General features: G+C 40.1%; 1 protein-coding gene across 1 annotated transcript in view; it reads right to left on the bottom strand.

Annotated features, from left to right (window-relative positions):
• myo10 (myosin X) overlaps nucleotides 1-22,058 on the bottom strand; it is a 124,524-nt gene that overhangs the window by 34,494 nt on the left and 67,972 nt on the right. The window contains exons 4-17 of the mRNA XM_004569454.4: nucleotides 20,473-20,660; nucleotides 8,158-8,292; nucleotides 7,933-8,057; nucleotides 7,427-7,440; nucleotides 7,047-7,131; nucleotides 6,769-6,872; nucleotides 6,162-6,291; nucleotides 5,461-5,579; nucleotides 3,996-4,142; nucleotides 3,542-3,642; nucleotides 1,933-1,999; nucleotides 1,479-1,571; nucleotides 526-594; nucleotides 263-345 (exon numbers count right to left, since the gene is read on the bottom strand). Of these exons, the coding sequence (XP_004569511.2) occupies nucleotides 263-345; nucleotides 526-594; nucleotides 1,479-1,571; nucleotides 1,933-1,999; nucleotides 3,542-3,642; nucleotides 3,996-4,142; nucleotides 5,461-5,579; nucleotides 6,162-6,291; nucleotides 6,769-6,872; nucleotides 7,047-7,131; nucleotides 7,427-7,440; nucleotides 7,933-8,057; nucleotides 8,158-8,292; nucleotides 20,473-20,660 (1,460 nt within the window). The remainder of the gene's footprint in view (nucleotides 1-262; nucleotides 346-525; nucleotides 595-1,478; nucleotides 1,572-1,932; nucleotides 2,000-3,541; nucleotides 3,643-3,995; nucleotides 4,143-5,460; nucleotides 5,580-6,161; nucleotides 6,292-6,768; nucleotides 6,873-7,046; nucleotides 7,132-7,426; nucleotides 7,441-7,932; nucleotides 8,058-8,157; nucleotides 8,293-20,472; nucleotides 20,661-22,058) is intronic.

The following is a 22,058-nucleotide window of genomic DNA, read 5'->3' as shown; positions in this document are numbered from 1 at the left end:
AAAAAAAAATTTAACTGAAGGAAACGAGAGAGGCCACTTAGAGGCGCTGTGCAGCTTAAACCATTATTGAGCTCAGCTGTAGAAAGGTTAGGAAAATGCTTTTGAGTCTAAATTTTTGTGAAAACGTAAACAAATATGAGATCAGTATGCCCATTTCCTTTTGAAATATAATTTAATAATTTAATTTATTTTAATTTCATTTAAATAAATGTGTGGTCCAACAATAGAAACGCAAAAATGCAAAGCAGGGCCACACGCCTACCTGCTCTCCCTCAGCATGTTCAGGATGTCGTCTCTGAAGGTGTCTCTGTTCTTCTCCAGCATCCCCCTCACGTCATACACCACCTGTGCCAAGCCACCACAGTGCGTCAGAGAGAGGCTTTCACTGGAGCAAATAAAAAGCCGAATAGCACCTGGACACGTGATTTGCTTTGGGGCTTCACTTTAAATCAATCTGCTGCTCCATTAAAACCACAAAAACACAACAATAAAAACAGTAAACAGAAACAGATATTATGGTCTCACCTCTCCTGCATAGTGTTTGACTCCAAAGTAGTGCACAGCAACACGTGGCTTCACATAGAAAGGGTTTTTCTGCAGGAGAAAACATGCTTTATGGTATCTGAGGTCATACCTGCAGAAAACTGAGGGAAATATTTGTTCCTAATGCTAAAAATTACAAATCAAGTCCCACCGTTGCTGTTTGAGTCTCCACTTAACACTCTTCTCTCTGGTTTTAATATATCTAAGAGTCATTTACTGGCTCTGAATCCTCTATAACAAGGCTGTAAAGCTGCACTAAAAGCACAGCCAAGAAATTATTTAGCAACATTAAAAAAAGAGCTCCCACTCACTCAAAGTATTACTCCTCTTTACTACTTGCAATGACATCAATGTTAAGTCAAATCAAATCAAGCTGCTTGCTCCACAGCCAAACGCCAAGAAATGAGCAGCGCTGTTTGCTGGAAGCGATCGATATCCTCTCAGCAACATTAGACGTGAAGCTGCACCACAGCATGTAACGTGACACACTGTGAAGTTCCCAGTTTACCAGTTATTTATCAGATGGAAACGGAGAAAGTAGATGTGAAGTTGTGTGAAATTTGAGGCACTGATCGAAATTCATTTGAACATTATCGCAGAAGTCTGACGAATATTTAAAATTGGGTTTCACCCCACCATAAAGGAGTCTGTGTTTATTAATTAACTGTAGTGCCAACTAGGTATTAGTAGTATTAAAGTATTAAAGCATGCATTTAAAAAACTAAGATTCCTCACAAGTGAAAATGAAAACAGCAAACTTTTTAAGACTAAGGACAGGTGGGACCACTTTTATAGACCTTATATTTTTAAAGCAATGTAAAAAAAAAAAAGAAAGAAAGAGGGAAGTAGATGCACGTGTGGGAGTGAACTGTTTTCCAACAGTTAAAAGGAGAAGCTCCAGCTGCCAAAGTGAATCAAAGTCAAGCGCGACATACTGAGTGCTGGCTGTGGAGTTTCTCCAGCAAGGTGTCGTCTGTGGCTTTGGGGAAGTGACTCTCCTCATTCATCAGTGCCAGAAGACCCAGTTTCTATGGAAACACAGATTTAATTACTATCAGCAGTCATCACCATGATTGATATCATCATCATCATCTTAAATGTCTCTACACTCACCACCTTTGTGCTCTTTTTGTTCAAGTCTTGTCTACTCTGATCTCATCACTGCTTTTTTTCTTGCTTTTGTAAAATAGTATCAGTCTACCACTATTAATATAACCACCACGCAAGCAATATAACCGCTGTCTCAATGAGGTCAAACCAATAACTAATACTACCTGCAACTGCACTTTTTGGAAATATTTGTTTGCATGGATCGTAGAAACACTTCTTTTAATCACTGACACAACAGTATTCGACTGCCACTTCACAAATCTTGAATCATCTGCATACCTTCTCAATCAAATCCAAACATTCTCCATTATCCATCCAGTCGATGTCAACCCAAACCAGGCCTTCTCTGCAAGACGCAGCAGGAAAAACAAACAAAAGGATTTAGTAGAGCGAATTAATAACGGACACATTTAAAGGCAGGGATGAAAGTACATCTGGTTTTATGCGTCATTCTAGTCTTTGCCACCTGCACCAGCATGTTTTCATCCCTGACTTCTTCTCATAGAGATGCTATGCATTTATAGCACAAAGCACAGATTGGTGGCGATCAAACTTAGTGTTTTAGTTCATAAGACAAGGTTTTTCTTTAGGACAAATCTTTGTTCTTTTTTAAAGGAGCATCACGGTTCACTGCTACTCTGGGTTACTCCCAATAAAACAAACCCTCAAGACAAACATGAACAGAGACAAACCATGGATAAATGGAGGTGCTGGGCGATTATGCTGATTTCCCTCAACCTATTGATCCCATCAACCTACTTTTCTTTAAAATGAGTGGATATGAAAACATTTTGTTCAGTATATGTAAATTATTTGGCAGCGTACAAACTGCAAAGATTTTCTGTGATAGCTTAGCTGATGCAAAGCACTGTTTAACCCAGTGTTAAGAACGAGCTTATGTCATATTAAAGGCCTATAAACTTTAATCTTATTTCACACATAACATGACTTCACAATTTCCTGATATTCAAAACATCTTTTGAAAAACATTAGCTAGCAACTAATAAAGAGTCATCAGCAACCAAAACAAATGCTATAAGAAAAATATCTATTACCATCTCAACCAGCTATATCAAATAAAAATACCTTCAGCATTTGTAACTGCTAGCTTACTTAATCCTACATATTCCCTTTTTAATTTTATTTTTAAATTTTTAACTTTCTTTGTGTAACACATTTAGTTTTGTTTGCTCTCCTAGCTTAGCAGAAAAAAGTAAAGTTAGCTTCACAATCAGAAAAAAAAAAGCTTTATTGCACATACATCTCCCATGTTTGAATGACATTGCATTCAATGAACAAACTTCTAATATATTCTGAGATAGACCAGAATAAACAAAGCTCTGTGGAGATGTAGGCTAAACCATGTTTCTGTGGTAAGCATTTCCCCTACTAGCTTCCATTAAGTTTTCAGCATGAGATAATGATTCAGTTCCATTTTTGTGGGTTTATAATAGTAACAAATACTTGGCTGAAAGTGGCAGCGTTTCACAATTAGCAAAAACGACATTAATAATATGTGGATTCTTTTCTTTTCACCAATTTTCATTTAAGACTTCCTTGCATGCACCTCCTGCTGTAACACTAACTAAATAAAATCTTTAGGAGTACCTTCTACTTTTCTGGTCTCAAAATCTGTTCTGTAATATGTGTCGATCTTTTGTTTAATTTGATAATGTTAAAATAAAGTCTAAAATATTAATGTGATACATTAATATTAATTAATGTATGAAAAGGTAACATAACTATCAAAGAGTTGACCTGGACGGCCTGAAAACTTTACAGTTGTCTTCTTTTGAAAGCAGCATTAACAAACAGCAAAGTAACACTAGATCACAGACTTTTGGTGCAAAACAAATCGATGCATCACGAACAAACAACCTCCACCTACTTATTGTATTCAAGTTGCTCCAGGGAGAAAATGTGCTTGTTAAAATATTCCTGAAGCTTCTCATTTGCATAGTTGATGTTGAACTGCTCAAAGCGGTTGACCTGTGGGAAAATCAGGCGGTTATCAGACACAGAAAACAAAGACGAAGACTTAATGAACTGGAAAACGAGGAATCCCTGAGGGTTATTTACTGATTTCTTGATTAAAAACAAAGTATGATTAAAATTCTTGGGGAGGGGAAAGTTTATTCGAATGTGCTTGAACAAGCGATTGAAATTTAATTGAACTCAGTTACATTTAATAAACGTATTTGTCCCAGAGGGAATATTACATTCTCATGTCACAGTGGACTCACAGCCTGCTCACCCGTGGGTCTTTCCTGAGTTAACCCTTTGGACCACATAATACTTGGTCATTATATTGACATTTTAAGGGGGAATTTTACTAAACATACCTCAAAGTTCTCAAATCCAAAGATGTCCAGGATGCTGACTGACTTGAAGTCTTCTTTGCCCTTGATGCGGGTGTTGAGTTTGCGAATGATCCAGTTGAAACACTGAGAATAAAGTGCCATGGCCATGGAGTCTCGAGAGTCCACGGCCTGCAGAGGAGCAGGACAAACACAGTTGGTGTTCAGCTAAAGTCTTTAATTAGTGGCTTATTGGAAGGTCATGAATGAATAAACTGACACTACCTGGAAAATTAACATCATCCTCATTTTCTGACTCTTATTCTAATTTCTTATTAATTCACTTAATATTTTTACTATAAACACTGCCACAACTCCTCAATTAATCAATATGTTAAGTGACAGAAATTTATCTTCATGAAAAGTAAGAATAATCCATTATGCTAAATATTTTCTTGGTTTCCTGTTTAGATGATTGAAGTGATCATTTTTAGATTCTGTCATTAGCAACACAGACAAGAAACTGGGTAAAGAGAAAAAAACGTTTTTTTATATGTAAAGAAAAATGTAAGACGGCCAGTTAAACTGTGGAGGTAACCATAACCAGTAGGATACACAGTCCCCATCCTCCATGTTAACATGTTCAGAGAAACATAAGAGCAACTGGACTCTCAGGTCCCGGTAACATTTACTTTACCTCCATTGATGAATTAGTGAAAAAAAGGCACAAACAACCTGCTTTTGACTCAAGCGCAGCCCCCTACAGACTGATGAACTGAGGAAATAAGTTCAGCCCCCCAAAGGCCTCATTCATCACAAAGCAATAACAGCAGAGAATAGCCGGAAAGCTCGAACACTGTTTGGGTTTTGGGTGTGTTTTGTTTTGCCTTCACTTTAAACAGCCGGAACCTGCTTCAGGCTAAAATTAGTGAAGAATTGTTCTCTGTGAGGTTGAAGGTTTAAATGTGGAGATGCATTATGGGATGGATGCAGTAGATAGTATGACTGCTCACGATGTGAAAGTCAGGATATTTTTTTTTTTTTATCTCTGTTGCACATATTTATCTGTGTTTATAATATGTAGATTTTCCACCTGATCCCATGAATATTATTAAGCTCTTTCAACCAATAAGAACTGGTCCTACTGCATTTGTCACCAAAGAACAGCAAAGCCAGTTTTTCCTGAACAAACATTCGAACTAAACTTCTTCTTGACAAATACTGTTAATGGTTAATTAATGATGTTAATTAATGATGTCATTTTCCTTGAGTCAAGCGTTAGGTTTTTCCTTCCATCTCATATTTATCACCTTCACTGCTAACTCTGCTTTGTATCAGTGTACTCATGGCTGTGGCAAGGTGTTGAGATTCAGTTTGATTTGGCCTCACATGCATTAGAGGCCCAACAAGGAAGGACCATTATAATCAAAACATGGCTGTTATTTTTTATCTGTAGCCATTTTTATTTGGTGGGATGGCTTTGATCTGGGATGTTTAAAGTACAACTGACCTGTTCCACAGTTAGTGGTGTGGAGATCTCCTCGCCCCTGAGGATCATGGACCGGTGCGTCAGGACCTCGGCAACCTGATCCGAGTTCAGCCCCAAGAGTTCAGATGTCCAGCTGAGTGCTGCCAACAAATGAAACACACCGTTAACGACTTTGGACGTAAAATGTCATTTTAAGTGGAGGAAACCACGAAACCAGACATCGTGTTTATTTAACTGGTCCTCATTCACACCATGATCACTGTCGTCAGCATCCTTTCCATTTGGCTTTTGACCTTGAAATGCATTAGCCTTTAATCAACCCAAAGGTGAAGTCACAGTGAAAGCAGATGAAAGTTTAAAACAGTCAGAAATTAAAGTTTTAACATGCTGAGACAATGTTAATAACAGCTTAGATCCTGGGTTTGTTTGTGCCCTGAAGTCTGAATATTTTACTCTGAATGAAAAGTTTTCAAGGAAAGTGAAACCAAACTAATGACAAGCTGTGGAAGTATTTAGTTCTAATCTTCCCAAACAAACACTTTAAACATTTTGTTTGTGAGTAAAAAAAAAAGTTCTTTGTTTCAGACGTGGTTAAGTTTAATCATGAGAACTACTTTGTTGACAACAGTGCCAGACTTATGTGTTTGTAGGACCATAATTAGCTCGCCAAAGTTCATTGTAACCATATGAAGAAAAATGTGTGGAGGGGAAGGGTAAACTACCTGATTTGGAGGAAATCTGAGCCCCTCCGGCCGTCACGAACTCAATGTTTCCCGTGTGGAGGATCCCAGCCAGGAGGCGCAGGATCTCGTTGATGTTCTCCTCTGTAAATTGCATCGTTCGCATGGCGTTCTGGGAACCGCAAACACACAAGGAGAAAAGAACGGATGAAAACCTCAGGTCGCCTCTGGTGGCCTCATGTTTAAATTCTCACCAGCTGATTTTATTTATTTTGGGTGGAAGTTGCTGTTAGAAACAATCCGTCCTGAGAAGCTGTAAAGACTTTAGGGCGTTCTTTGAGGTTTGGACTGATTTAAAGCCATAAGTCTGATGCTTTGGTTTGGCAGCAGTGATTTCAGCTTTCAGTCACCAGGATCAAAAGTTTCTTACTCTGACTTGTGATTATGAATCATGAGTAGCATACAGAAATATCATTTATGTCAAACTATGAGGGAAAAGGAAAAGTATGTGCAGTCTGTGCATTCTAAGTTTTTGCCACATTTTAAATTTGACCAAAACCAAATGTTTTGGAACACAGCACACACAGTAAAGTGCAAATAACTGTTACTTTTAGCCTTAAATCAGTAAATGCAACATAACCACGCGCACCAGAACATCCTGAAAAGTGCCCTTGTCGTTGATTGTTTTGTCATCCTGGCAGCTGGACTGTCTCAGGTAGTGATAGCTGTCAGGATGGGTCAACCCGAACGCCTCTGCAGACACACAGAAACACACTAATTACAACATCTATGACACATTTGAACCATGTTAGCTTTCTGCTCTTTCTGTGCCTGAAGTCTGTTTGCACTGACTCATAACTTCATCTGTGTTAACCTTCCTACTTAAATGCTTATTAAATTAAACGATGGTGTTTTCCCATCATTCACCTCTCTGCTGGTTGTTGGTTCCTGCTAATATGGCGTAGAAAATGTGGTAGTTTCTCTCCCCTGGGTTCTGCCTGACCACTCGGTTCTGCAGAGGAAGAGGAGAGTTAATATACATCTTCACATCAAAACTAATGCTAATTTTCACATTTGACCAAACACACAGAACAGCAGCCTTAGTTAGTTTAAACTTCTAAAACTGAACCCAAAGATGGTGTGCTTTTACAACAAGATAACAAAAACTCCATGGAGCTGCTTGCACCTCCCTTCTTTACAAACATATTTCACAAAGTGAAAATGTGAAGTGAAAACCAGCAGCCTCCAGCACTCCTGATTCAACCCTAATCACAGATTTGGTGGGAGGAAGGAAGAAGAACACTCACCTTTTCTAAGAGGTCTGCAGCCACAAAAGTGTCAAGGAACAAAACAGTCAAAAAAAGCCTGCACGCACAAAACTGCTAACAGAATTCTGCAGAAATGTTCAAATAGGACAACTTAAGCAAAGACCAGCATTAAAATGTATTAAAATTTCAATTCTGTGTTTACCAGCTAGCTAAACGTTGCATGAATTGTAGCTGGACTTTAAAATAAACTTTCAAAACACATGTGAACACATAAACACATAAATAAAGATGAAGGAATAACATCATCAAAAAAACAGTCAAATCAGTTTTATTTTAATGTTACAATCCTCGTGCTCCTAATGAAGGATTTGTGCTAATAAATGAACAGGAAGCTGTGGCTCTCTCTTGCTTGCTGTATTTTTACCCTTGACAGCAATTTTGCTAACCCCTTACAGCATGGCCTCCTTTAATGCTAAGCCTGCGCAGGAAATGAGCAGGGAAAGGAAGCGTAGGCCACTTAACATCAAGTTGGTTTTAAAGGATACAGTCGACAATTTTGCCTCCCTGGATGTTGCCTTTCTGGCTGACATGCAGCTGGACGAACTTCCCAAATCGGCTGGAGTTGTTGTTGTACACAGTCTTGGCGTTCCCAAAGGCCTCCATGATGGGACTTTAGAGTGAAGAAAGGACGTGATCATTAACCAGGAAAGCAATTGAGCGATTACCCCATAGCACTATGGAGTTAATTTGTAATGATAGGTGTAATTTACCTGCTCTCCAGCAGTGCCTCCTCCACATGTGACGTCTTGTCTCGGGATGATACTTCCAGCGAGTGTTGGCTCATTGCTGACAGGAACTTCAGGATCAGTTTGGTGCTTTCTGTTTTACCAGCGCCGCTCTCTCCACTGAGGGAAAGGAAAGAAAAATAAACACAATCTCGAAGATGCCTCAGAAATTAAGCAGTGATGTCATAAGAAGATTCATTTAATGGATTTCTTTAGCAGGTTTCAAATCACACTTATAGTTTTGGTTATAAGTTAAATTTAATATTAGCGTTCCACACACAGCTCATGGCATCGAGATGTTCTGGGGAAATATTCAAAACCCAACCACTAGATGGCGCACTGGGCACTGCTAACTGACTTAGGATCCCTGGCTCTTGTATTGAAACCGGTCAATGAATCAAATCACACGTGAAAGTCAATATCATAAAAATAAGAAGTGACATAAAGCCACGGGAGGCATGAAGCATGACGGGATGAAAAACCTGATTCATGTGGGAAACAAAACAGCAAAAATGAGTAACTAATAGTTAAGAATGGCTCCTTTTGCTTTTTCTAGCCCCACATTTTTTATTCATACACTCTACTAGAGCAGCTTTGGATGATTAACACAGAGCATCAAACAGAACAGGTGGGTTTGACCTCTCTGCTCAAAGACAGAACTGTGTGCTTCAGGCGACCAGATCAGGGAAATCTATTCTCACTGATCGGTGAGCACAGAGGGTCGACAAAACTGAAATGCAGCAAGCTCATGCCCTGTAAGGATACAGCAGCCACAATGAAGCACACAATTGAATGACCATTGCAACAATGATTAAGTTTTATTCTATAAATAGAGAAAAAGCATCATTTAGTCATGGATAGTCATTCAACAGCTACAGTCCTTTATAATAACCCCACTTTATTCTACAGGCAGGGGCTGTGTGTATATGGGGCAGCAAACTCCACACACTCAGAGCTTAAAACAGCCACTCTCCACGCGCTGTGCTGATGACTGTGATTTTTGCAAGTCAAACCCCCTGACAAGCTTCATCTGCCTGAACCACAATCACTTTCATCCCACTACAGACTTGGTTCTCACACACACACACACACACACACACACACACACACACACACACACGGATTCTAGAAGTTTTCACTTGAATAACCTGGTGACATTTATCAGATGCCTGAGGTACATTAAACACAACACGACTGACAGAAATGGACAGAAAGGGGTGTAGAATCACCCAACATAATGTCCAGCTGCACCTCTACTGCTGTAATCGGTAACACAACTTTCTTGTCAAACACAGCAGGATACCCTCACGCACATCACAGTGACATTTAACGTGAACCTGGCAACCCACAGCCAAACAGTGTGAGGTTCAGGCGAGTCACGTTAATAATCAACCCTGAAAACCTAGACACCGAGAGCAACCCCCGACTGTTAGATTACTCTCCCCAAAAATGCATTATTCAACAGACACACTAAAGACCTGTAAGAAGTTACACTTAGTGGTCATAAGTAAGACAACTACAGCAGTAACAGCTCCTCTGACCTTTTCTGGAAGCCTGGGAGAAAATAGGTTCGAAGGAAGCGTACCAGTGATACTGTCAGGAAACAGAGCGTGCTAAGTAGACTGAAAAGAAATCCATGCAAGTCAGAATCACCAGCAGAATATTTTATTAATCCCTGAGGAAATTATGTAGTTACAGTTGCTCCAACTTACAAAATATAACAAAATAGTTCTGATATATACAAATAGCTCAATTTATAAATATGCTACTGGTAGGTAAAAGACGGATGCAGCTTGCAAGTCTGTGAAATAAATGTAGAATTGACCTAAACCTGCACTTATAGAAATGACAAACGGGGGGCGACACCTCTGGATGCAAAAAGAAGTAAATGCATAGAAGTCTATGGAAAAATGACCCTCAGTTATTTACTGTGACTTCAGTAAACACTGATGAGTTTATGGGCTGGATCTGTGAATGACATATCAGGATAATTTGGATCATGATTTGCTCCCATCAGCATCCATGGGGATAATAAAGCAGCTGGCCAATCTTTTGACTGAAAAACTGACACTTTATAAGTAAGAAGTGTCCCTTTGTGATATCTGAATGTCAGCGAAGCTAAAATGGAAAAGCTCAGTTAGGGGCTTCAAAACTGTGGGATGGCACCGTGGCTACATCCATCTTTTATATACAGTCTATGGGTTGCTGGCATCTTTACTTTTAAATCAATATAAAGATATAGGCGAGAATACTTATCATTTTACTCAGTTTGGTGGGATGAGCTGGAGATCTGGGCTGAATAATTAAATCAGAATGTGATGAAACTTTTAAACTTTATTCAAAGAAAAATTAATCAAACCTTTTAAGCTGCCTTTAAAAAAAAAAGATCTGATTTGACTGGTGACTCACGCAGTGTTTGCGTCCCACTGAACATGGAAATGAAAGCTCTGGCTTCCTCTCTGTTCATTTAGGCAGTAGATAGATGCCCAGAGGCATTTCCAAGATTACCCCTGAGTTACAAGATTGCTTCTAGATTTGAGTGAAAATAATGTGAAAACCATTATCTTCAACATATCTTCAATGTGTTTTTGTTGGGTGGGAGCCTTAATTAAATGTCTGCGGGCCGAAATTGCTATGTGACCTAACCCCCGAGGAGGAAGCACCACAGCACGCTTGTTTGCCTTTGTTATGAAATCCTGTTTACGACACCTCAAAACATCCTTTTTTTTAAAAATGAGAGTTTCTCTCACATCTGCAAACATTTGGTGACAGTAGATGGGACTTTATTTAGGACGAAAACTCTTCATTTGGATAATGGCTGGGTGACTCCCCTCAGAGAGATCACAGTGTTTGACATGTGGTTTTTCCTGCTGGTAGCTCCTTCACCACTGAACAGACGTGTTTCTGTGTTCTGGTTTGTATGCAGGGAGGAGAAAAAAGCCTGAAAGAAACTAAGGATGGGACTAAAAACATTCATGGATATTTTTTTAGCCTTAGTTCAGCTACAGTAACGTTCTTCTTTTTCATTTTTTATTGTTTTTCTAGCTCATCTAACATAAGTCAGGCTGAGAGTTCAGTACAAGGATGTTGTAACTTGGATCTTATGTGCATTAAAACAGCCCATTAAACTTGTTAGCTGACTAGAAAAAGGTCAATCAGCAACAGCTCTGGGGGGGCGGAGTCAGTTTTGGCACAAAGAATTGGGAATTTAATCTTTTTTTGGTATAAAACTTTGACACTGTTGAATACTTCGAAGTGAATACATCTGCTTTAACTTTGTTAACTAAATAACTGATATATCAAAAAATTATTTTTCACATTATGATCATCTGTAACCGACTTTCTTTCCTTCATTTAAAATAATCCTCTCAGAATCTGCACATTACCGAAGAGGCAAAGACTTAAAGGTCGACTAAAGTCCTCTGCTCATAAGCCCACAATCCAAGCAGATACTACAGAAATATTACAACACCTTGGAAACTAATTGGATGCATGCTTTATATAATGACGCTGGCAGCAAATTGAGGAAATTCCACTTGAAGAGAGGCAGTGGGAAACATATGGACAGGGTTGCATTACAACAGATCGTCCTCTCGAGGCATTATGGTGGTTCAGAGGCCTGATGGACATACCACACAGTCACAGCACCATGAAAAACATTCATGCTCTTTACATCACCTCGCCTACCACTGACAGCTAATCTGATAACGCACAAATGTTCTTTGTTACCCGACAACTACACCAGGTGATCTGACAGCCATCCTGCTGAACTTCTCTTTTATTCGACATGTCTGCAGATGACTTTGTATGTGGGAAAGTGGAAAGATACCATCTCATTTACATCTAAAGACTGCAAAACATTATTCAGATATTTAACTTTCTATTACAAATATTATGAGTGATTATCAGCTTAGGGATAAAATCCCTTTAACATGCATTTAATGCATATTTTGGATCTATAAATTTAAAGTATTTTAAATTCAAATTATTTAGAGCATAAACTTCATAGCAACCTTCACTTTTTGGACCTTAATGCTTTTAATTTTACTTTTATTGTTGGCATTTAAAAAGTCTTTGTTGGTTTTAGGAAAAGTTTATGGTTTGGGTTACAGCGTTTTAGTTGATGAAATGTACAACTAGAAATAATGTTTAAACCTTATTTATGTGAAACTGCCTCAACAAAGTAGTGAGAGAACCTATTTGTGGGTCATCTTAAAAAGCAGAGCTTTGACAGCCTTGTCATTGTCTCTTGGACAGTGCTTTGGGAAACACTGCTTGCTTTTGCAGAGTTTTATAAATAAAGTTGAACTTGTAGCAGGAGAGGCCACATCCTTAAAGTCAGTGTCACATTCCTGATGGACACAGAACAGGACTGGAGATAACATAAACTCTCTGGGTGACTTGCAATAACTTCTGACATGAACAGGCAGCGCATGAGTGTCGATGTTATGACAGAAGAGACTGAAGTTAAAAAAGGTGGAAAATGAAGTTTTAGTGATTCAAACGGCAGATCTCAGCAGTGCGTCTCACCAGCAGCAGGTCAAACTTTAAAGGCTTTCACATGTGACTCATTTGAATAACTTCTTCTACACAAATGGGCCAATCAGAAAAGGCCTGTTAAACGCAAGTCACCTAAAAGACTTCTGGCAGAGAGCCACACACACACCCACCCACACACCCACAAAGATGCCTAAACAGGTACACACACACACACACACACACACACACACACACACACACACACGGAGCTATACAGCACCCTGCTTTTGTACTAATCCCTGGCTCCCCCCGTGTTGTTGCCACCCAAGGCAAAAGCCCCCCCACAGGCAGGAAGGAGGGAGTCTGCAGCCAGGCGACTGATTGTGTTGGACGAACTGCCTCCACAGCTCTGGACCTCACTCAGACTCTTTGTACTGAGGCAAAGAGCCTCAGTTTCTGCTAGAGAGTGAAAGAGTTTCTGAGCAGGGAAGAGAAACCGAGATGAGGAGCGACACGCAAAGAGAGAAGAGAAAAAAAATCTGTCTACACAAGTAATTGAATCTGGGAAATGTACTGGCTCTTTTCACTGGGACAAAAAGGTGAAATGTTCTCATCGACCGATAGAAGCTGTTTTCATAAAAGAAGATTAAGATTAAATTACTTGTCGAGCTGGTGTGGAATGCACCTTGTAAGGTTCGATGGGCACCTCTGCACGTCATGTCCTACACACTTACACACTTCTGTGAGTTCAACAGATACTTGATTATATCTCACCCTGTCTATGCCTATTAACCCTTTTACAGTAAATAACTAGACCACATTGCATCATGGGACGTTCAGATGGTCTCACACTCTATATTTATTGTTTTATTGTTGTTTCTAATCTGCTGTGTAAGTTAGGGGTGTCCAGAGGATCTGGAACATTTGCATTCCTTTAACCAACATGTTGACAGTAAAGCAAATATTAACTGACCTACTAGCACATTTTAGTAAATCATACTATGAATTCTTAAGACAATGCTGAATTAACTACACTTCACATTTTTTGTCACTTTAAACATGTAAAAATCGAGAATTAAAATAAGAAATAATGTGCAGCCAGAAATATAAAAACTAAAACACTTAGAGGGAAATATTTTGTTTTATTGTCTTTAGCGAGTCTCTGTTCTTCCTCAATACACAGATTTATAAACAGGTGAGGACCTCCTTCATCTTCATGACACAAAGCCTCCTGTTTTAGATTACTGCAACATTGCACACTATAAAATGATAAGAAGTGTAGACGTGCGAGTGATAAAGGTATACAGGTTATTGCATGAAAAAAAAAATGCATTTTTCAAGAAAGAAATACTTGTTAGAAACTCCAAAAACACATGATTACCATTTGGAGTTGATAATCGGAAGGCCAATTAAAAACAAATGCATCATTCATTACATAAAATTGTGGGTAATTTATAAATGGCAGCATCCAATAACACTGATCACACTGGATCCTTACAGCTCACGACATCCAAACAAAATCAAATCTCAGACCAAAAGTTGCTAAAGTTGATAAAAGAGGCTGCTGGTGATGTGTGACGGGGGAAAGGTGTGAGAACACTGTATTAATAGAACGTATATGAAGACAAAGCCATTTCCTGCACTACACAGTCTATGTATGAACACAAACTTTTGCATATTTACACTGTGCTGTTTGGCTGAGTGCTTTCTTGTGTGTGAACAGTTTGAGATTAGATAAGAGACGTGATGATAGGCTGACCAGACGTCTGCAGATGTTGCAGTGGGAGCGGGGCTTAACTCAGAAAGTTTAGTCTGATTATCAGAGTGAAGTGCAGCTAAGCCTGAGCTTAGACTGAAGTGCGACTCGTGCTAAAAATCTAACCCTGTATAAGGGATTAGACCTTTTTCTTCCAGCCCAGCGTCAGACTAATGTCAAAATACCCACAGCTGGAGTTTTCAATCTGAGCCCAGACAGCTGTGCTGATCCAGTCTCTGCTGCTTACTTATCCAACAATGGACTGAGTTCAAGGTGTTTTTCTTCAGGCACTAATGCCCCCTATAGCAGCACCGCCTCTTACCCTACCAGTGTTTGCAACAGCCTTTACTTCCATGTGACACCAACCTCCTCCACAGCATCCAGGATCAGGTCACCAGTCCTGTCTGGATGTCCCCCACAGATGGTGAAGAATGATTAAAACCTTCCCCAGCTTTTAGAGCATCTTTAACAGGATCTCACGAGTATTTTAAGTTACCTGGGATGCGTCATTATTTAACGTGAAACTCATGAAAAGGCACTGATGCTTATTTCTACATGTAAACACTGATAAAACGCAAACACCATAAAATTTCACATTTAGAAAACTGCTCGTCTCATGTTACACTTAAATCTGCACAGTTAGTTATGTTTCCGCTCCACCAGGCTCTCTTCCTTTGCTGTGATCCATTCCTTCCTTTGGTCACAAATTATGTGTCAGACACTCAAAGCAGGCGAAACAGAGAAATCCTGCTGAATCCCAAGAGAAACCCTCTCAGGTATGTTTTCATAAGGCTTTGCTGCAGGGCTTTTGTGACCCCCACATGCCTGAATAATTAACAAGGCTGGAGACTATTGGGTTTGACCCGGCACCCACCTATGGGTCAGGAGGTCAGAAACAAACTGCTGGGGGAGGGAACCTGTAGGCTGGGCAGAAAAACACCTCGACAGCTTTGCAATTTAAAAATTCGAGCCTTTCTAGCCATAAAAAAAGCAGCCCAACAAGCCAAAGTTTGCAAATGAAAAAGTTTGATTGTATTGAAGCTTCAGGCATGAGTGTGCTAGCTTTTGTTTTGTTCTTAAATGACAAACTTGTTCTGACTGTCGATTATTACAGTGTTCAAACACCCTGGCTGTCTGCTTAATATGACCATTTGTAAATGTTGAACCAATAACATGAGTGTTAGTGAGCTGCTCTAACAGCCTCCACTCTTCTGCCTTTAATCTTTCATTCACATGTTGGAACCTGCCTGCAAAGGCTTGGTCTCATCCACAGCATTAATGAGGTCCATCACTTCTACTGTGTGGTAAGGTGTTTCACAGTCTGCATTCCAAGTTCATCCCAGTAGAGCCGGACAGGGTCAAGGTCAGTGTTTACTGCAGGTCAGTCAAGTCCTGTCCCGGCAGTAACCTCCATACATGCAAGTCCCAAATACTGTACAAGGATTGAATTTATAGAAGTCACCTGTTCGTGTTCCATTTAGATTTAGATATAGACGTATATATATTTAGATTTAGGGCGTGGTTAATACAATTCTCTGATGAAGGCATGGCTTATTCTGCAACACTAAAGTTGTAAGAATGCTACTGAGCCAACAAAGAAATCAGGTTCATAAGAAATGGAGAGAATTAGCTAATAAAATGTGAATTAGAGGTCTGCATCTCTGGTTTATTGCTTTATTATCCAAACTTAAACCTGCCATGGTGGCATCTTCTGTGCACAGCGAGCGTTTGGAGGTTTTCCAGGATTTTCTTTGCTGGCGGTGGGGAGGGCATTTTTGCTGAAATCTGCAGCACCAGCTCAAAGGGGGGGCTTCCATTAAAACAATGTGGCTCGATGTAGGCAGGTACCCGCATAATTGAAAATGCAGAGTGGCATTTATGAGCATTAATGAGCAGATGGCCTTGTGTTAGAGCTGGCCTCTTCCTCCTCCTCCTTCTCCTCCTCCACTTATTTTACACCAGCTTCTGTTTCATTCGCCTCCCCCTGACTGGATCTGATTACCCACAATCCCTAAATCCAGTGAGAGAAGCTTCCTGCCTCGCCTGAAAGTGCCAGCTTGCGATTTATAGCTCTTCTTCCTCCCTCTCTCTCTCAAACACACCATGAAGCGAACCTTTCTGTGTATGGGTGGAGGTGCTGGCATGTTACATGTTTTATGAGGGTCTGCACCGAGACCGCTTTGGTGATTTTGGGGGACCTGCAGGAGAAATGTGTGTGGGTGTCAGAGATCATTGTGAACCATGCCACGTACTGCGGCAGCTGGGCAGGACTTCGACTCTGTGTTAAAATGATCCTCCACCCAAAGTCTAACTTCAGGGTATCAAAAATACGACCTTTATGAGCCTGAAAACCTGCCTGTAAAAAGTCTGCAGTCGGCTCTGTCATGGAGGGCAACGACTGCGTCAGTGATCTGGTTTCAAGTATTGGTCGTCTCACTCTTTGCCACTGAAATGCATTTAAATTATCTTTTTAAATGCAAGTACAGTAAAGTCAGTAATTCAGTCACATTTAATTTGACCCAGTTCAACACACTGCAGCCAATCGGACGTGGTTAGAAAGTTAGAAATAAACTGCTTTAGTGGGAGATCACATATGAGAGGCGAGTATTTAAACACTCAGGTCTTTCTTCACTGCCATGACTGCCACTCATTAATAACTGCACTTAATGGATCCTGTGTTGACTAATTAAATGATATCGTTTGATATATGATGTTGAATGACTCAGAATTATTTTTGTGTGGTTACAGAGAGGGCATCATGTGTTTTCAGTGACCACCACAGAGCATGACAAAAACAGCCTCAGTTCTGATCCTCAGTCAAAAAGTCGGCCCACACAGCCGGCAGCGGCCCTCAGGAGAAACACAAGGTGGTGCAGAACATTTTTCTAGCTTTTGAATTTTGTTTTAATTCAAAGATCGTCTGTTTGATTTTTACAGTTTCACAGTGGAAAAATAGATATCTGTATGTGTTTTTCACAAAGCGCTGCCAAGTCTATAACCCTTAACCTAAGCGTTTTATTCCTTTGCAAAGTTTAAAAGTCTACCTTCAGGGTAACAATTAGCAGCTAATTAGCAGCTCAGAGGCAGTAAAACACTGACAGAAAACAAACCCAGTGCTTAGAAGTGAAAGTCTTAAACTTCCCTGCCTGAGGGGTCCAAAAGAAAAAAAGAAAGAAACTCTGGTGGTACCGTAGTTTAAAACAAGTTATTTAAGAGTAGTAGTAAATTCTGTACGTAAACTTAAGTATATTGCTAAGTATAACCTTAAGCATATAGTGGTCAGGCTGTCAGACGACAGTGTTTGCGCTCTTTCATTGTAATCACCCTCATTTCCTATTTCGCAACATTGTAACCAGCTGAATTCTTAAGACAATGGAGCGCATAAAAAGCTGCAACATCGAACCTCAAAATATTCGGAATACGAAACCAATCAGAGTTAGAAGAGGATAATCAAGCAGTGCAGAGTGTACCTTGGAAAGCTCAGTGTGTCATTTACTCTATTTTAACAGACAGAAAACCATCAGGTTGTGTTTTAGCTGAGACAACAGCTAAAGGTTACGGCTGTGGTCTGCGGTCTGTCCTCTCTGGCCTGGATGACTTCACGTGCTGCTTTGCTGTCATGGAAAAAAATTACACAACTGAACTGTAGGCTTTATTTTTCTTTCAACTTTTCACTTTCTGTGGTGAATTTAAAACGTTTCACAAGCTCTGTTCCCCTTTGTTAAAATGTTCCACAGTTTTGTCCAATATACAAGAAACAACAAATGATTTTTCTTGAAAAGCGAAAGGTGATGAAGACAAACACAAAGCAGATCCACAGCAGCGATACGACTCGTTAACAAAGTGACAGCATTGTGTGGCTCAGGACTTTCTGTAGCGCCACTACAACGTTTGTGTTTACGCCTCGCTCTGTGCACCATGGCGCATGTTCTTCCCACTAACCAACATCGTGCCAGACAAAAGAATTTCTGTATCCCAAATACATCATCAGACCAGAAGACGACAGACAGAACACGTGAGACTGCATGCCGTGCACAAGCACAGGGAAGTATTCCCATTCATTTTGTAAGTTAGGATTAAAAATGGTCATCATTGGTTTTTAATAAAAAAAAAACTTGAATGCATGCAAGGTTACTGGCACAGATCAAATGATGTGTTTACATGTGCTGCAGCAAGTAAGCCAAAATCTGTTTTTATATGGAGCAACCATCTTTTTCATGTCTCTCTGCAGTTATTAAGCTTAATTATAACCTTTATGTTACTGGGACATAGAAATTAAATTTATAGAATGACTGATAATAACTCCATGGTGGAGCTGAAGAGAGTGCCAGATGAAATGCTACCTCATGATCCAGGTGATGGGACACCAGCACCAGTGCAATGCAGACGCCAGCACTGAACCGTCTCTTCCTCCTCATTTAAGAGCCAACTCACACTTTAAGAGATTCTTAGCTAAATTTTATTTTTATGGGAAGACATTCAGAGCGGACAGAATCTGTAGGCTGCATCTGCCAATATTTCAATTTCTTGTGAGATCTCCTCCCAGCACACCAACATGAACAACATGCCTTCTAAGTTTGGGCGCAACAGTGGCAGCTTTTGGAAAAGGCTGTGAAAATGAGTCATGGTGAAAATTTCCACTTGACATTTTGGTTGACAAATCATGTGAGTGATGTGGATCATAGAGATGTTTTGTGTGGTAGATGGTCAGGCCCTCAATGGTGATGACTATAGAGGTGCAACTTAAACCATCAGCAACACAGAAGGAATTAAACATAATCGCTAATTAATGTTTCATTAATATGTAATGCAAACAACAAAATCCCAGCTACTTAACTTTCTGCTTTCCCCACAAACTTAAACCGGTTCAAGTTTAAAGGAAACATGTGTGCCTCGTTATCCCCAACGCCAATTAAGCAAACCAAACAAGGCTGTAAACTAATGCCGGCTAATCCTAAGAAAACTGCAGTACTTTTGCCTGAAGCAGCAGACTGAGACTCTCCGAACACGACTCCTCTCCAGCACCATGTTTATTTCTTTCTGCTTCAGATACTATCTCTAAACAGTCTTCAGAAATATGGAGATTTCAGTTTCCAACTCTCAACACATTTTAATATGCTCTGTCTTGTAGATGAAAACATGACATGCATTTCATAATGGAAGAAACAGAAATGTGAAACTAGAATTTTAAGCTCTCAACTCTTAACTACGACAGCTAATGAGCAAACTGTCACAGGAAAAGCTGATAGAGCCATTCTGGCTCAATAATCTCTGTGTAGTGTACCACCCTTTTTGTGCTCTTAATTTATTTGCTCCTCTTTACAACTACTTTGCTGCCAACAATACAATGTTGCAACAGGAAGTTGAATGGCCACGTACTCAGGATACCTTGATGACAACTAACAACAATTCCCACGCACTTAAACTCAGACACAACTCCTGTATCCGTCCTTCACTAAATTAGCAGCCAAATATTATCATATCTGAGTTACAAAAATAGCTCCTTTTTAACTTAGTAGGAAGAGAACGTCTGTGTGTGTCGACTGAACAATGGAGCCACAGTCGACGTGAAAGTTGTCCGACTGAAATCAAAGAGGAAGGATGTTGGGACGGAAGGGAGCAGACAGAGGATGGCGATAGAAAGAGCGTGTGTGTGTGTGTGTGTGTGTGTGTGTGTGTGTGTGTGTGTGTGTGTGTGTGTGTGTGTGTGTGTGAGAGAGAGAGAAAGATCCTCAGAGGTGCAGCCAAAGCGCTGAGGAGACTTGAAACCAGATGAAGGAGTTTGGTACTCTGTGGGGGGGTTATTCAAAGGACCAATAAGGATGCTTGATAAAACCTCAGGCAAAAATGGTGCTGATATTCTAAATGTGAACCATCAAGTCTGCAAAAGTTGTAAAACAATAACGAAATATTTAAAATACTCCAACGTTTCACACTCTGCTCTCTAGTAGCCACTAGACTTTACATGAGTTTGCTTCAACTCCTTGCTGTGTTTTTGTAAATCCATTAAAACTTCTGGAGATTCAAAAACAAATAAAATACATTCACAAAAACAGATCACACACCTGATCAGGACACACTGGTTCTGCAGCCTCTTCCACAGCGAGCGGTAGCACTCATTGGCGATGGCAAAGATGTGCGGGGAGATTTCACCGAGGTGGTGCTGACTGTACATCTCCACAGCGGGTCGGTCATACAGGCCAGGGAGCGGCTGGTAAGGGTTGACTGCTGCCAGGATGGAACCGATGTACGTCTGTGGATCAAAGAGGTAAATTATCAATAATTACGCAGACAGAAAGCAAATAAATAAAATTTCACCTGAATGTTTTAAGTAAAGGTGAAAGAGAAACATGAAAAAATACTATCATGATGCATTACACGATAACAAGATTCAACGATTCTGCAATACTTCATACTCCGATGAAAATGTACTTATTAAAATACAGACATTTTTAATGCGTCAGTTCAATTAATAAGCCCATACTGTCCTTCTCTTCACTGTTCCCCAACCGTTTCATCTTCTGTGTTGCTAATTAGCAAAGTTCTGCTCATTTTATCTTCATTTGACTAAATGCGCCACCATGAGGAGCCATGAAGTAGTGAACCTGGGTAATTATATTCGATACCAGCTATTGGTGCTGTAGAGGAAGCTCCCCCCCCCCTCACTGCCATTTCAAAGTATGAACATTTGCACAGCATCCATTCTTCTCTAATGATAACTCTCTTGACCTGCATGTCGTTACTCGCCATCTACTGAGCAAAGATCGGAGCAAATCATCTCTGCTGCCCGTCACTGCTCAGGTGGAAGCACAGAGAGGCCAAAGGCTGCACTTAAATCCAATTTCTCAGACAGAAACACAGAGTCGTAAAACCCTTATTAGGTTCCCAGGAGGGTGGACAGCAGCAAACATCAAGCAGCCAAACATGTGACCTTAGTGATGAACACTCTTTTACAGCTTCCACTCAGGCTGTCAAAAAGCCCAGCAGCACGGCATTCATCACGTTTGACCTTTTGCTTTTATTTTCACTGCTGAGAAGCAGACTCAAGATTTTCCAAATTAGTTTCAGATTTCAAAGTTCAAAGCAAAACAAACCAAGCTGCTGAAATAGAAGCTCGTGAAGCCAGAAGAAAACTTGGCTGAAGCTTCAGTGATGTGGTGGTGACTGATGGATAACTAGGCAGGCTTGGGAAGAAAAAAAAAAGGCAGCACATCAGCGTGCATCTGTGAGAAAACATCTGGATATTGCTATTGCTGGCCTCGGTTTGAAAAGTTGCAACGGTTACAGCAGAATTAACCGGATTCTCACAGTTACTCGAACTGGGCAGGAAAAGAGGTAATGCTGTCAGAAATGCTCGTCCTCAACCGTGAAGGTCTGAGCATTTGCAAAGGTTAGAGAAGCATTAAGCCGATTTTTCACATCCACTTCAGCATAAAAATAGTAACACTGTCAAAACCTGTATGTTCTAAAAGGTCTAGTAACCACAGAGAGAAGCTTTCCATCCCGCATAGAAGAAAACTAAATCCTTAATTGGTCTTTCCACTAAAACAAAAATACTGGAACAGTAAAGGTCATTCACTTTGGAAATGCTACCATTGTTGGTTTACCCCAAACAAGCTTCCTTTGTGAGAAAACCCCTAAGAAACATGCG

Source organism: Maylandia zebra, linkage group LG18, assembly GCF_041146795.1.
Source record: "Maylandia zebra isolate NMK-2024a linkage group LG18, Mzebra_GT3a, whole genome shotgun sequence".
Taxonomy (NCBI): domain Eukaryota; kingdom Metazoa; phylum Chordata; class Actinopteri; order Cichliformes; family Cichlidae; genus Maylandia; species Maylandia zebra.
Note: the sequence above shows the minus strand (reverse complement) of the source record. Positions and strands in the feature narration are given on the sequence as shown.